Source organism: Clarias gariepinus, chromosome 26, assembly GCF_024256425.1.
Source record: "Clarias gariepinus isolate MV-2021 ecotype Netherlands chromosome 26, CGAR_prim_01v2, whole genome shotgun sequence".
Classification (NCBI taxonomy): domain Eukaryota; kingdom Metazoa; phylum Chordata; class Actinopteri; order Siluriformes; family Clariidae; genus Clarias; species Clarias gariepinus.
Genome location: NC_071125.1, coordinates 5,979,543 through 5,993,264, shown reverse-complemented (window position 1 = coordinate 5,993,264; position 13,722 = coordinate 5,979,543). Strand labels below are relative to the sequence as shown.

Sequence of the window (13,722 nt, the reverse complement as noted above, 5' to 3'; positions counted from 1 at the left end):
ACATTTGAATACCAGGAAATTTGTATAATAAGAGGATTAAAACCTTTTTTTAATATGTAGGAAATACTTGAGTGTATTGGACGGTGTGTTTAAGTCAAACTGTAATCAGTGCGCTCTCTTACAGAAGACCTGATGTCGCTGCTGGATGCCGACATTCACTCAGCACACCCCAGCGTCATCATCGACGCAGACGCCATGTTCTCAGAGGACATCAGCTACTTCGGCTACCCGTCCTTCCGGCGCTCGTCGCTGTCACGCCTTGGCTCTTCACGAGGTAATGGGCAAAACGCAAACAGTTTTCACAGTGACGTGATTGTGTACAAGTCTACATGTGATTGTTAGTGGATCGAAATTAAAAGACAAACCAAAATCTGCAAACCATGGTTGTCGTCTGTGTTTTTTTTTTTTTTTTTTTTTTTTTTTTTTGGAGGTCTGGAAAATCTCGATTTATAACCTCATGGAAATCTGTCTGTAGGCATGTGCTGATAGTCAGTTGTTCAGTCTATTGTGATATTTAACAAGGATATTATAATCGTTACCTTTTTTTGACCGTTGTACATGATGGCGGGAAAGAGGTTTGTAGGTAGGTAGACAGATATATTTTCAAGAATTAAACCATCATATAAACATTGGCAAGAAAGACTGAAAGCCATTATGTGTAGAAATCTTCCTGGAGGTTCTGGATTTAATGTGTGCAAAAATGTGCAGAATTTCTTTGGGCTCAGTACAGTAGTTAAAAAAATAAAACACTTAAGAGCATCCCATTATAGAAAATGTGATCCGACACAAAGACGATTCGTTTCCGAATCAAGGCACGTCTTAAAACGTTTTTTTTTTTTTTTTTAGCTTTCATACCACCGCGATTGTTCTTCAAAGAATGACAGTTTACGGTTAACGTTTAAAAATGGCGGAAACATGGAAACATCTGCAAAACAAGATATTTTCTGGAATTGCTTGGATTATAGCAGCTAAAACAGTCGTCTCTTGGCCCCCCCCAAAAAAACGGTTGCTTTCGTTAGACCAGTGTAAACAGTCGTTCTCTCAACAGTGTCTCTCTTGATGAAACAAAAAAACAGCTCAACATCCTCCAGGTTAATTTAAATCATAAGACAGCACCACTGTCAGATGATGCTGTTAAGAAATTAGCATCTGACGAATCGAAATCAATCAGGAGCGCTGTGATATAAAAAGTTTGACAAAGGGTTCCGTTTCCTTTACCAGCACGTGTCTACCCGACTGTGTGTGTTTGTGTTTGTCGTCCATTTTCGCTGCATGGTCCCAGACATTTCCCCTAATGAGCCCTCTGAGAAAGGCCCTGCTGCGAGAGAACCTGCAGCCTGAAGTCTCTAGAAATGTCCGTCAGTCTCCACTGGACACCTCCAACTCCAAGCCAGGACGGTTCCCACTGTCTGAGTTGCCATTGTACAACTAGAAAGATTCCTGGAATTGGTGTTCTTTAAAAAAAAAAAAAAAAAAAAAAAAAAAAAGATTCGGCCTTAATCGTAAAAGTGGTTCTGGCTGGAGTGAGGCAGTAAAATATTTGCAGATTTTACTGTTGATGAAATTTGGCAAAAATAAAAGGACAATAATGTGCTTTTAAATTTTTTTTTATTTAATTGACTGTAATTTCCGGATTGCAAGATGCGCACTTTAGCCCTAGCACATGCAGTGACTTGTACAGCAATATCACCTATACATGATAGAGTTTTTGATTAAGCCTTAATTCACTGTGTGAGTTTTAGTGTTAACACTGCAAATGTTTTTAAACCTTAATCATATAGACATATACAGTATTTGTTTGTTTAGATGCAAAATGTCTAGTATATGAAATGTTGAAGTAGCACAGAAAAGGTGCAAGATTATTGTCCGGAAATTACGCTCCTGATTTATTTACATTTATTTATTTCAAATGCCTTTTGTCGTTAATTAGTGCAAAAAAGTTTTATCAATCTGTTTCATTACAAGGGTCTTTCCCAGAGAGTGGCTTATGTGTATCCCACTGGTGTGACCCTATTGCATACCAGTTCTCCTTCTTCCCCTAGAGCGCGAAAACGAACTGATGCGCGAGCGTGAGTCTGTGCTAAGGCTCCGCGAGAGGCGTTGGCTGGACGGTGCGTCCTTCGATGCAGAACGCGGCTCGACCAGCCGGGACGGAGAACCCAGCCTGGACAAGAAGAGCGTCCCCTTGCAGAGCCCCGTGTCTTTGGGAGAGGAGCTGCAGTGGTGGCCTGATAAGGTGGGACATGACCCTGCAACCTGAACTATTTCTGATACCAGACTTGTTTTTAATTAAATATGGTCCGACAGGTTTGTTGGATGGATGATGTATAATGTAAATGTTAACGCATGGTAAGATTATTAGAACTGGATCGACAGTCGTTCTTTGTCACTGCCTTTAGTTTTCTCTCTCAGTCCTACTTCTCTCTGCCACTGCAGCGTTATATAACATTTAATATCATTCTTCCTGCAGATGTGAGGTTGTAAAAAAAAAAAAAAAAAAAAAATGTACTATGATGTACTGTTAGCATGCTGCACATTTATTAGACCAATTTATCTATATTTGCGTGTGTGCACATGACTTTTATTGAGTATTTTATTTGTATTTTTTTTAAGCATGCAATATGCAGGATATTAATTGGTACATTATGTAAATACTTCTCATTAACAAAACTATTTTTGTTCTAAGGTGTTATTCGACTTGTTTTATGACGTATAGATCATATGGATATGATCTGACGAAGGACTTACTAGGTAACTAATGATGTCACCTTTTCTTCCCACACCCACAGGACGGCGTGAGGTTTGTAAGCATCGGGGCAATGTTCTCCGAGCTCGTGGCCATCAGCTCCAAGGGTGAACTCTACCAGTGGAAGTGGAACGAACCAGAACCATACAGAAACTCACAAGTAAGAGCTACACAGCAGAGGCTAGTCGAGCTCCGTCAAAGAGCCTATTTAGGACATCTTGAACCACACACCGCTCGGGAATGCGCCGATAAATTATTCCTCTGCAGCTGACAGTAGAGAAGGCTGTTCCAGTGTATTAAAGAAGAAGTGGTACAGTACTTCTTATAGCAAGAGAAAAATGGAAATGGCAAATAATTAAATGTCAGTTTTTGATTCATGCGATAGGTAATTATAAGCTTAATAACAGCACAGAAAATACGGTCACAAAATACAGTGAATAACACCATTTTTATAGTTAAAATTCTCAGCTGAAAGCATTCTGTATATCTTGTATATTTAATGTATTTTTTTTCCCCCACTTGACATTCTCTTTTGCTTTTCTGCTAAAAAATAAATAAATAAAAGTGCACAGGTATCTAAACAGATGTCTGCTTTTAAAGAATGTCAAAGATTTAACAAACATGATCTGGATGCACCGCTTAAATTTTATGATCTCGCCCCCTGCGTTGCTAGGAAATTTCAATATTCTGATGTCAATCTTCTTTAGTGTTGAATCTGATTACAGTTTAGAATTTTACAATCATGTTTACATTCATCATCTTTTCCAGAATCCTTCAGTCCATCACCCTCGCGTGTCCTTTCTCGGCCTGAGCAATGAGAAGATCACGCTCTTGTCTGCTAACAGTATTCGGGCCACGGTGGCTACCGAGTCCAACAAGGTCAGGGTTATTATTATTATTATTATTTTTTTTTTTTATTTTTTTTTTTTCAACGAAATACTGCAAATACTTTGCAGTGGAGTAAAGCATGATAAATCAGTTCTCTTTTAAGAAAAGAATGTATTTAATTACGTGTTGCGTGTGCAGGTGGCGACGTGGGTGGATGACACGCTGAGTTCAGTAGCGTGTAAGCTGGAACACGGGGCTCAGACCTTCCCGGAGCTGCAGGGTGAACGCATCGTGTCTCTGCACTGCTGCTCTCTGTACACCTGCGCCCAGCTCGAGACCAGCCTCTACTGGTGGTACGTTCTTGCGCCACCCTCACACTCGTCAAATATTCCTTCTTTTCCCATTGTTCTCATTCATCTTATATATATTTTTATTTATTTTACATAGTTTTTTCTGTTTGGGAAATTGTACTTTTCCTGTTCCACCTTCCTGTGTTTGTCCTTTACTTTTACTTATATACTTTTTCTTTCACTTTCTTCTCTTGTACATTTTTCCTTTTCATGCTTTTCTTGCCTTACTACTTTGATGTTCTTCCTTTCTTAGGTGTTATTTTGTTCTGTCTTTTTATTTTTTTTAAGCCACATTATATTTTAGTGACTTTTTTCGTGCATTTTTGTTTGTTTTCCCAAAAATTTCTTTTTTTCTTTGTTTTCTCAGTGATTATTTATTTATTACTTACTTTATGTATTTGCACACACCGCTAAACCACATGACAGGAAATGGAAGACCTACTCACTGGAACTGGCACATGAACAGTTCTTTCTTTTTTTCCCTTTATGATGCTTGTCATAGGGCAGTTTGGACACTGCGTAATCTCAATTTAATTGATGCCTTTTTATTCACAGGGGTGTCGTGCCTTTCAGTCAACGCAAAAAGATGCTTGAGAAGGCCAGGGCTAAGAACAAGAAGCCCAAATCCAGCGCTGGAATCGCCTCCATTCCCAACATTACAGTGGGCACTCAGGTATGAGCGATGACCTCACACACTGATTTTAGACATTTGTTTGTATTTTAGGTTGGGAGGAAATTTCTTTCATAATGTAATTTATTTTTTAGACCTACGATCAACTGTATATATTTAAGTTTTCAACTAGCAGCCCGCATACATCATGCAGTAGCAATACACTCCACAGTGGGCTTATGTCGTTTCCAGCAAATTGTGATATTCAATAGTTATTCGATCCCTGGTTTGATTTTGGAAGCTTGCAAAACAAGATGGTTGTTGACACAATGGATGTTTTTGTTTTTTGTTAAATGAATGCTAACGAACATGTGCTTTTCTTTTTGTTTTTTTCCCCCTTGTGTAAAATAGGTGTGTTTGAGGAACAATCCCCTGTATCACGCAGGTGCCGTGGCCTTCTCTGTGAACGCCGGCGTCCCCAAGGTCGGTGTATTGCTCGAGTCCGTGTGGAATATGAACGACAGCTGTCGCTTTCAGTTACGATCTCCTGAAAGCCTGAAGAACATGGAGAAGAGCTCCAAGGCCCAAGAGACCAAGTATGACCCTTTAATGCTAAGCGTTAACAATCCCGCATATGTTCATACTTTTCTGTTTGGATGTCCAATAAGTGTGATTTAATTTTTTTTTCTTTAACAGGGCGGAAATCAAACCTGAAATGGTCAAAACCGAGATGGGTCCACCCCCGTCTCCGGCGTCCACGTGCAGCGATACGTCCTCCATCGCCAGCAGTGCCTCTCTGCCTTACAGTATGTACTGCTACATCTAGATAAAGGGTTTTAGTCTTTTAGTCAAGTGCTAATGTTGTAGTAGAGGGAGTTCAGTCCATGCTGACGTTTAGCATCACCTTATATGGTCATAATACAGGAAGCCCCGCCCCCTTAAAGATGAGTTGAGAGAACGGTTTATTGACTCTAAAGGGAAATTAGGAATGTTTGCATGAAGCCGGCACAGTTTTTCCGGAAATAATAAAATGTATTTTCTTTCAGCTTGCTTTGATTTCCTTGTCAGCATTGTCGGCACTGCAATATTAACTAACTGTTAATCGATACACGGTCAACACTGGACTAAATCATAAAACTCATGCATGGTGTTGTGCTGTTTTTCTGTTTTTTTCTTTGGTCACAGATTGATTTGATTTTTGTGTTGTTTTTTTGGAGCAGAAATAAAAAACAAGACACCAAAATTTGAATCTCATGCATTTTAATGCTTAACTATTAAGAACAATATAAATTATTTTTAACGTAACAAAAATGTAAGTAAAATGTGGTAAGTTTACAAATAAAATATAGACTGTATTTAGCATAATACTACTGCCGTGCGTTGGTTTTCCCCTCTGCATACATCGATTTTTGTCTGTGATTTTTGGTTAGAAAAAAACGAGCGAACGAGATGGTTGAAGTTATTTTTTATTATTCTTTTTTGCTCAGAAATGAACCTGAATAAAACGCACTTCAGTGGCGATAGAATTTGTAATTTGCATTATGATTATCAACCTTTGCATTAAATTTAGTTGTTTTGGCCCTGTAAAATGCTTAAAGTTTTTACGATATACATTATGAGCCCCAAAGCTTTGCAGTACTGAACTTATTTTAGTATTGGAGGAGACACTGTTGTATTAGCATGTGAGTTCTAACTCACCTAATCACCCACGCTCTTCCCAAAAGTAGAAACCTTGAAAAGAAAAAAAATTAGAGAGGAGTTCAGCTGTTTCCGCTTAGAGGCTTTTATTAAGATCAGGGGAGCGTTTGTCTCACATGTCTCTCACTGTGCTGCAGAACGGAGGCGCTCCACACCGGCGCCCAAAGAGGAGGAGAAGGTCAACGAAGAGCAGTGGCCTCTGCGCGAGGTCGTATTTGTGGAGGATGTTAAAAATGTCCCAGTAGGGAAGGTAGGTTATCCTGGAGCATCGAGGATGTGGAGACCAAGCACAGCTTAGGATCAGGGTTATAATTGTGGTGGTAGTGCATAATATCATAGTTATAGTGTAAAACAAATGCAGTAGTTTCAAGACTCCTGGATATTTTGAATATTTAGGAAACAGTTTTCAGGGCTAATGCCTAAATAAAACTGCGTTACACACATTATTATTTTGATTATAATTTATATATATTTTTTTGATAATGCTGATACAACCAGATGTGTACAGAAATCTCGCTGTTTAATTTTAGTCATTGAAGCTTACAACTAATTAATTATTTTGAGATAATTTCACAGCTTAATTTGGGTATATTAATTTTCTGATGTCACGTATTTGTTTTTTATTTTATTTGATTTGTTGTTTTTTTATTATAAAATTTGTATAAAGTTACTGTGCCTTATTAAAAAATTAACTTTATTTAAATCATTCTGTTTATGTGCAGTACCAGGTTTTATCACCTTTAAATTTATTATTAAAATGCATTTAGTATGTTTAGTTAGTTAAGTAGTATCATATACACACATTTTTTAATTTTTTTTTTTTTTTTTTTTTTTTTTTTAAGAGATGTTACACTTGATTAATAATTCTAAAGAAGTGTTTAAATTCTGACCTACATCAAACACATTACTTTGTAACTATCCTATAAATAAATGTCGAGTGCCTTAGTGCAAGAGCCCTGCAGTTAATAAATACTTTATATACACAACTGATGCAGTTTTGTGTTGGCTAATAACATTTTGTGTAGTGCATGTAGATCATGAAGTGTTGTAATTTTAGTTTTTGGAATGTTTTTGCTGTCTGTTTGTGTGTTTCCTCTGACATTGGCGCCACGTCTGCAACTAATCTCTCTTTTGAACTCAAGGTGCTAAAAGTCGATGGTGCATATGTTGCTGTGAAATTTCCAGGGACGTCGAGCAGCGTGAGCAGCCAGAGTGCAGCTCCCACTGACTCTGACCCGTCCTCACTCCTGCAGGACTGCAGGCTGCTCCGAATCGATGAGCTACAGGTAACTTGTGCACCTCAAGTAGCGTTTTAACAATCGAAACGATCAGACAGTCCCTTACACAAACACTGACTAATAGAGAAACACAATGTATACCTGTTTTTAGAGATTGTGTACACACTAAGCCCTTTTTTTTTTTCCCCCCCGACAGGTTGTTAAAACTGGTGGAACTCCTAAAGTTCCAGACTGTTTTCAGCGCACACCTAAAAAACTTTGTATTCCAGAAAAGGCTGAAATTTTAGCTGTGAATGTTGACTCCAAAGGCAAGTAAAGTTTTTATTAATTCATTTTTTGGTAAACATTTAACAAACATTGTTTTCAGTAATGTCTTATGGAACATGCTACCACCTGCACCATTTAAGAATTTTTTTATGTTACAGATATTAGCTACTAGCTTAGCTCTTAGCTTAGCCTACTAAAAGCAGCAATGTAAAGTTAAATAATCAGGGTCTAGCTTTACATTCCTAAGACCAGGATGTTATGCCTGTTTTCATTCCTAGTTGCCTAATGAATAAACAGGTTCACCAACCAGAGACATTTCACAAATTTACTTGTATTTTCTAATTTGCCACATTGCTATAATAAACAGCTCTGTGCTTGCAAATTTACTTGCTTCAAATGACTAGAAAACACACCCCAGATACATTGTTCTTATTTGTGGACTACTCTAAAAATTTAGTTTTAAAGGGGTTTTGTGACTTGACTGTAAATACAAAGTTCTGTCCTAAGAAGAGGTGTGACTGTGTACAACTCACATGAGCATTTTTACACCCTGCTTAACCTATTTTAATATTTAAAAAGTATTGTGCATGCTTGATAAATTTTCATCGCTTAGTCCATTTTATGTCTTCTTGGGTTTATGTGATGTGAGAAGCAGCTGTTGATCTGTGCGTTTCCTTCCAACTTAGGAGTCCATGCTGTTCTCAAAACAGGAAGTTGGGTCCGGTACTGTATTTTCGACTTGGCCACTGGTAAAGCCGAGCAAGAGAATCATTTCCCTACAAGTAACCTGGCCTTTCTGGGCCAAAGCGAGCGTAATGTGGCCATCTTCACTGCTGGCCAGGTAATGAGCTTTATTTATTACTTCTGTCTCTTTCTCTTTTTTTTTGGCTTCATTTCTTATGTTGATCCCGTGGTGTTTGCAGGAGAGCCCCATCATCCTACGTGATGGCAACGGCACCATTTACCCCATGGCCAAAGACTGCATGGGTGGCATCCGAGACCCTGATTGGCTGGACCTTCCACCTATTGCTAGTTTGGGAATCGGAGTTCACTCACTCGCCAACCTGCCCAATAACTCCACAATCAAGAAGAAAGCTGCCGTCATCATCATGGCAGTAGAGGTACATGATGTAATCCTGCTTTCTCTTTGTTAATCCGGCTGTCAGGCAATGTTTATGTAATGGTTTAAAAGAAAATTTCAGATGGTGAAATGTTCTTCTTCTAAATAAAGTAATAGACTGATATATTTTTTTTACACAGAAATGTAGATGTCTTAAGATCAGGTTGCTTTCCTAAATGAGAAAAAGCTGGAGTTATACCTTCTGTTGAGAATCCATAAAATGTGTTTTTATTTATTGATTCGCATTAACATGTAATAAATAAAACAGCTTTATTCAGCTTTATTATAAAGACGTATATGGAGTTGTGACATTTTAAAATAATTTTAAGGCATCATATTAAATGCAATATTATTATTATTATTTTTATATAGAGAGAGTAAAAAAAATTTTTGGATTAAAGCTCAGTGTTTCCAAAACTAAGTTAATTTATTTAAGGATGCTTGCTAGCATTCAGCCAACTCTTTATAACCGTTATTTATTTATTTACCCCCAGAAAGCCTCACACATCTTGATAAACATTGCGTAGTTTTAAATTGGTGTGTTTTTCTGGATTTATTTTTTTCTGTCTGATGATGGGATTTTTAATGTTGCATTAACACACCTCTAAAACATTTTACCAAATAGGGATCTACCATAAATGCTGGAATTTTACACCCACAGTGAAATTGAAACAGTCGTATTAAAGTTTAAAACCATTACATTTCCTGACTGTACAATGATGGATCATAATTTAAACTGTATATTTTAACGACGTTCTTAAAATTGTAAAATAAATGACATGATCAGGATAATAAACAAGAATGTCTATTTTATACAATGAAATATTAATCAATATTGAGTATGAACTACTTTATTCATTAAAACTTTGCTGGTTTCAGCTGAGTCAAAAAGACACGCCGTCTGCAATACTGTAGTGTCACTCGCTTAATCCAGGTCTGCTTGATTATGTCCAGAATTCAGCTACAGTTCACTTGACAATTTCACAGCTTTAGCCTTTTTTTTGGTGCAAATTTAGTTTCAACACCCAGGTCTCATATTTGTTCCATCCCATAACTACAGCAGATGATTGTAATTAGCACAACTGTTCATCCAGATAGGCGAGAATTAATTAGTGACATCATCCGTTTTGTGTACACTGAGAACTATAATACACGGCGCATGTTGTCGTGATACTTTTGGCCGCCACTGTACGTTAAAACACATAGAGTTCCCTTTATTAGTGCTTTTAATAAAACGTACCGCTTGCGTGTGTTTTTAGAAGCAGACATTGATGCAGCACGTGTTGCGCTGCGATTACGAAGCGTGTCGGCAGTACCTGGTGGGTTTAGAGCAGGCCGTGCTCTTGGAACAGAACCCTCATGCACTTGGCGCTCTGCTCGGCCATCGGTGCGACGGAAACAGGAACCTCCTGCACGCCTGCGTCTCCGTCTGCTTTCCCATCAGCAACAAAGAGACCAAGGAGGAAGAAGGTCAGATTAAGAGATTAATGATGATGATGATAAAAGTGTATGAATTGGTTTTATCTGTCGTAACTCTGTGCTGTGTTACAGAAGCCGAACGTTCGGAAAGAAACACCTTTGCCGAGCGGCTATCTGCAGTCGAAGCCATCGCCAATGCCATTTCAGTGGTATCCAGCAATAGCTCTGGAAACAGGACCGGATCATCCAGCAATCGCGGGTAAATCGTGGGATTGGGGGGGATTTGCATTAATGTTTCAGCAACTGACTAAAGATGAGTTCTCTGTTTGATCTCATGATGTTCCCCCTCCTGTAATCATTTTAATGGACATCCTCGGGTAGCTCATCCCGGCTTAGTTTCATCTAACACCTAACACTTGTCTAATAGTTTTACTGAATTCAGCTGTTGATCCATGGATTAATTTTTATCTCGTATTAAGTACTCGTCTAAGATTTGTTTTCTTTTTCTTGTAGACTGCGTCTCCGAGAGATGATGAGGCGCTCTCTCCGAGCAGCCTCGATGGGCCGACACGAATCAGGCCCCTCCTCTAGTGACCACCAGGACCCGGTGTCACCACCCATCGCCCCGCCTAGCTGGGTGCCAGACCCTCCTCCCATGGATCCTGGTACGTGTGTGTATGCATGTGTGTTTGCATGCTTTACAATACTTGTAGCATCAACGTGTAATATTGTCCCAGCATGCATCTCCCTGCCCTTGTTTCATCCCTGACCTCCTCCTCCTCTTTCTCCTCTGCTAGAGAGCGACATTGATTTCATCCTGGCCCCTGCAGTCAGTTCGCTCACCACGGCGTCATCCGGCCCCAGTCAGGGTCCGAGCACATCCACCATTCCGGGTGAGACAAACTGTACGTTTATTACTTTAGGATTTTTCAATTTTTTATTTAGTAAAACAAAAAACAAATCCTCACTTTGTTTATGACACTAATTGCTAAATGCTGGTTTCTAATGAGCCGAGTTTATCCCGTTATCATGGTTTCTTTAGCAGCTATTAGATAATACAAGCACTTACTAGACAAGTAAACCTGTAAGTAGCGGATAAGGAGTCGTGCCGGGTGTTGAATATTTTTTCGAATCGGTGTCGGACGTTCCAGAACAAATAAACATAGTTGATGTAAGAATGTAAGAAATATCTTCCTTAAAAAAAATGTCATGTTATGAGATCCATTCATTTTATTCATCTGCCAGGCCCGTCATCCGAAGCGTCCGTAGTGGAGAGCAAAGACCGCAAGGCCAACGCTCACCTGATCCTCAAGCTGATGTGCGACAGCGTTGTCCTGAGACCTCATCTACGGGACCTGCTCTCTGCAAAGTACGCAACGTCTTTTTAAACTTGATTTGTTAGGCTTAATCAGTTTTTCTTCACATAACTGTGTTTATATACTGTTTACTTATGCTAAATACTACAAATACTTGCCACAGTCTAATTTAAATGCATGTCAATTGTTAGAATAGTCTTAAAAGGCCATGTTAAGTGGCTGTGTGCATGTTCACTGTTAAGGTACGTGCATTGTTTTTTAGGGACGCTCGAGGCATGACTCCGTTCATGTTAGCCGTCAGTGGGAGGGCATACCCAGCAGCCATCACTGTCCTGGAGGCAGCCCAAAAAATAGCCAAGGGTGAGTTTGTTTTAATTGATTTTAAGTGAATTATTACATTGAAATTTAATTTAGATTTAATTTGAGTCTCGACCTTGACCTTTTGTGTTGTTTTTGACCTGCAGCAGAGTCCAGTATCGGGGACAAGGACATCGTGAACTCCGTGTTTATGGAAATGATCTGTCCTGCCGGGACAAACCCTGACGACTCACCTCTCTACGTGCTTTGCTGTAACGACACTTGTAGCTTCACCTGGACCGGGGCTGAGCACATCAACCAGGTAAACACAACCTGAGAGTTTAACTTTGTTCAAATTGAAATCAAGAAGAAATTAAACAACCACAAGTTTACTAATATTTTTAAAAAATTCTCTACAATTCTCAACGTCATGGATAGGGTATTGAAAGCAATCTTGTCTAGTTAAGGATACAAAAATTATTAGAAAATGTACAAATGAGTCTGGTAGTCGAGTTCAGTCTGCTCCGCCACGCTCTGATGCCATTAGCTACATGCTAAGCTAAGTGCTCAAGATCGTTCTGAGGCGACATACATCAGTGCTACGTAAAGGCACAGAAAAGCTGTGGATTTTGATGCTGTGAGAGTTTACGAAAACTAACAAAGAGATGCAATTCTGGGGTTTAAAACCTCTTGCCATCATGTGACAATCCTCACACAATCTCGTAATGATTCATTAATTAAACCCTATTTACTTTACCGCATGATTGTCATGATTATTGTTTGTTTTTGTGTGTAGGACATCTTCGAGTGCAGGACATGTGGTCTGCTGGAGTCTCTGTGTTGCTGTACCGAGTGTGCCAGAGTTTGCCACAAAGGCCATGATTGCAAGTGAGTAAATGCTTTTTTTTATGTAAACTAGTAAAGCTGGTGTAGCTTTATTTAATCTTCTATACACAGAGCTCTAAATTCACTTCCTGAAGAGCTGGATTTCACATTACTGGGTTATAATTGTTGATTTTTTTGTTGTTGTGTTGTATGAGTAAGAGAGAGACTAGCATGTTGAGGATTATATAGCTGTTTTAGTGAGTAAGCAAAAAAAAAAAGGCAAAAAGTTGCAGTTGAATATAGATTTTAAAAGTAAAAACATTTGCTCATTCTTTGTAAGTACTTGGGTGGGTCTCCATTGAATATGGATGGTTGTCAAAATATATTTACGCAACGCAATCCATGATCGAATAACTGGTACTACCCCTGAGAGCGGTGCACTGAGAGAGGGGGTAAGTGCAGCTTGTATGGGAGACTAGCTGGTGTGTGTCGATGGAGGACGCTTCAGACATCACACTGTGCGTTTGTGTTTTCTGATCTCTCGTCTAGAACCAAAGTTATGATTATTTTTAAACGGCAGAAAATGGAATGTGGGAATGATGTCATAATAGAAATAACAAAACATTTTTTATTATTATTATTATTATTATTCCAAAATTTGGTCACAGAATCAGCCTAAAACAACTATAAAAAAACATGTGATCTTATGTGCTGTTTGTTTGCCTATGTGATTTTTTTTTTTTTGTTTTTTTTTTGTTTAGTCATGTTTTTGTATAGTTGGTTAAAATCAAATTAAATTCAGTTCGTCATATTGGCTAGGCAGTGCTAGGAATGTCACTTTATAAAACTCTAGATACTGTATTACTCTATAGCCCTAATGGGTATATATTTATTAAAAAGAAAAAAAATGAAAAAAGGCAAGAAACTAAAATTCTGCATTTTAAGGGCTACGTGCTCTGAAAAACAGTGCCAGTGTTTTTTTTTCTTTTTTGTTTTTTTTCTTTTCTG

At 38.5% G+C, this 13,722-nt stretch overlaps 1 protein-coding gene across 10 annotated transcripts in view; it reads left to right on the top strand.

Annotated features, from left to right (window-relative positions):
- Positions 1-13,722, top strand: part of ubr5 (ubiquitin protein ligase E3 component n-recognin 5) — a 44,267-nt gene that overhangs the window by 16,754 nt on the left and 13,791 nt on the right. For 2 of the 10 annotated variants that reach the window (XM_053488330.1, XM_053488326.1), the window contains exons 8-28: positions 125-274; positions 2,025-2,236; positions 2,790-2,906; positions 3,515-3,625; positions 3,773-3,927; positions 4,480-4,597; positions 4,946-5,130; positions 5,231-5,340; positions 6,370-6,482; positions 7,375-7,518; positions 7,667-7,778; positions 8,424-8,578; positions 8,661-8,858; positions 10,117-10,327; positions 10,409-10,535; positions 10,790-10,941; positions 11,074-11,169; positions 11,522-11,645; positions 11,855-11,952; positions 12,057-12,211; positions 12,686-12,777. In XM_053488330.1, coding sequence (XP_053344305.1) covers positions 125-274; positions 2,025-2,236; positions 2,790-2,906; positions 3,515-3,625; positions 3,773-3,927; positions 4,480-4,597; positions 4,946-5,130; positions 5,231-5,340; positions 6,370-6,482; positions 7,375-7,518; positions 7,667-7,778; positions 8,424-8,578; positions 8,661-8,858; positions 10,117-10,327; positions 10,409-10,535; positions 10,790-10,941; positions 11,074-11,169; positions 11,522-11,645; positions 11,855-11,952; positions 12,057-12,211; positions 12,686-12,777 — 2,935 coding nt within the window. Of the gene's footprint in view, positions 1-109; positions 275-2,024; positions 2,237-2,789; positions 2,907-3,514; positions 3,626-3,772; positions 3,928-4,479; positions 4,598-4,945; positions 5,131-5,230; positions 5,341-6,369; positions 6,483-7,374; positions 7,519-7,666; positions 7,779-8,423; positions 8,579-8,660; positions 8,859-10,116; positions 10,536-10,789; positions 10,942-11,073; positions 11,182-11,521; positions 11,646-11,854; positions 11,953-12,056; positions 12,212-12,685; positions 12,778-13,722 lie in introns of all 10 variants that reach the window. The other 8 variants (XM_053488321.1, XM_053488320.1, XM_053488324.1 and 5 more) reach the window with 7 other exon arrangements.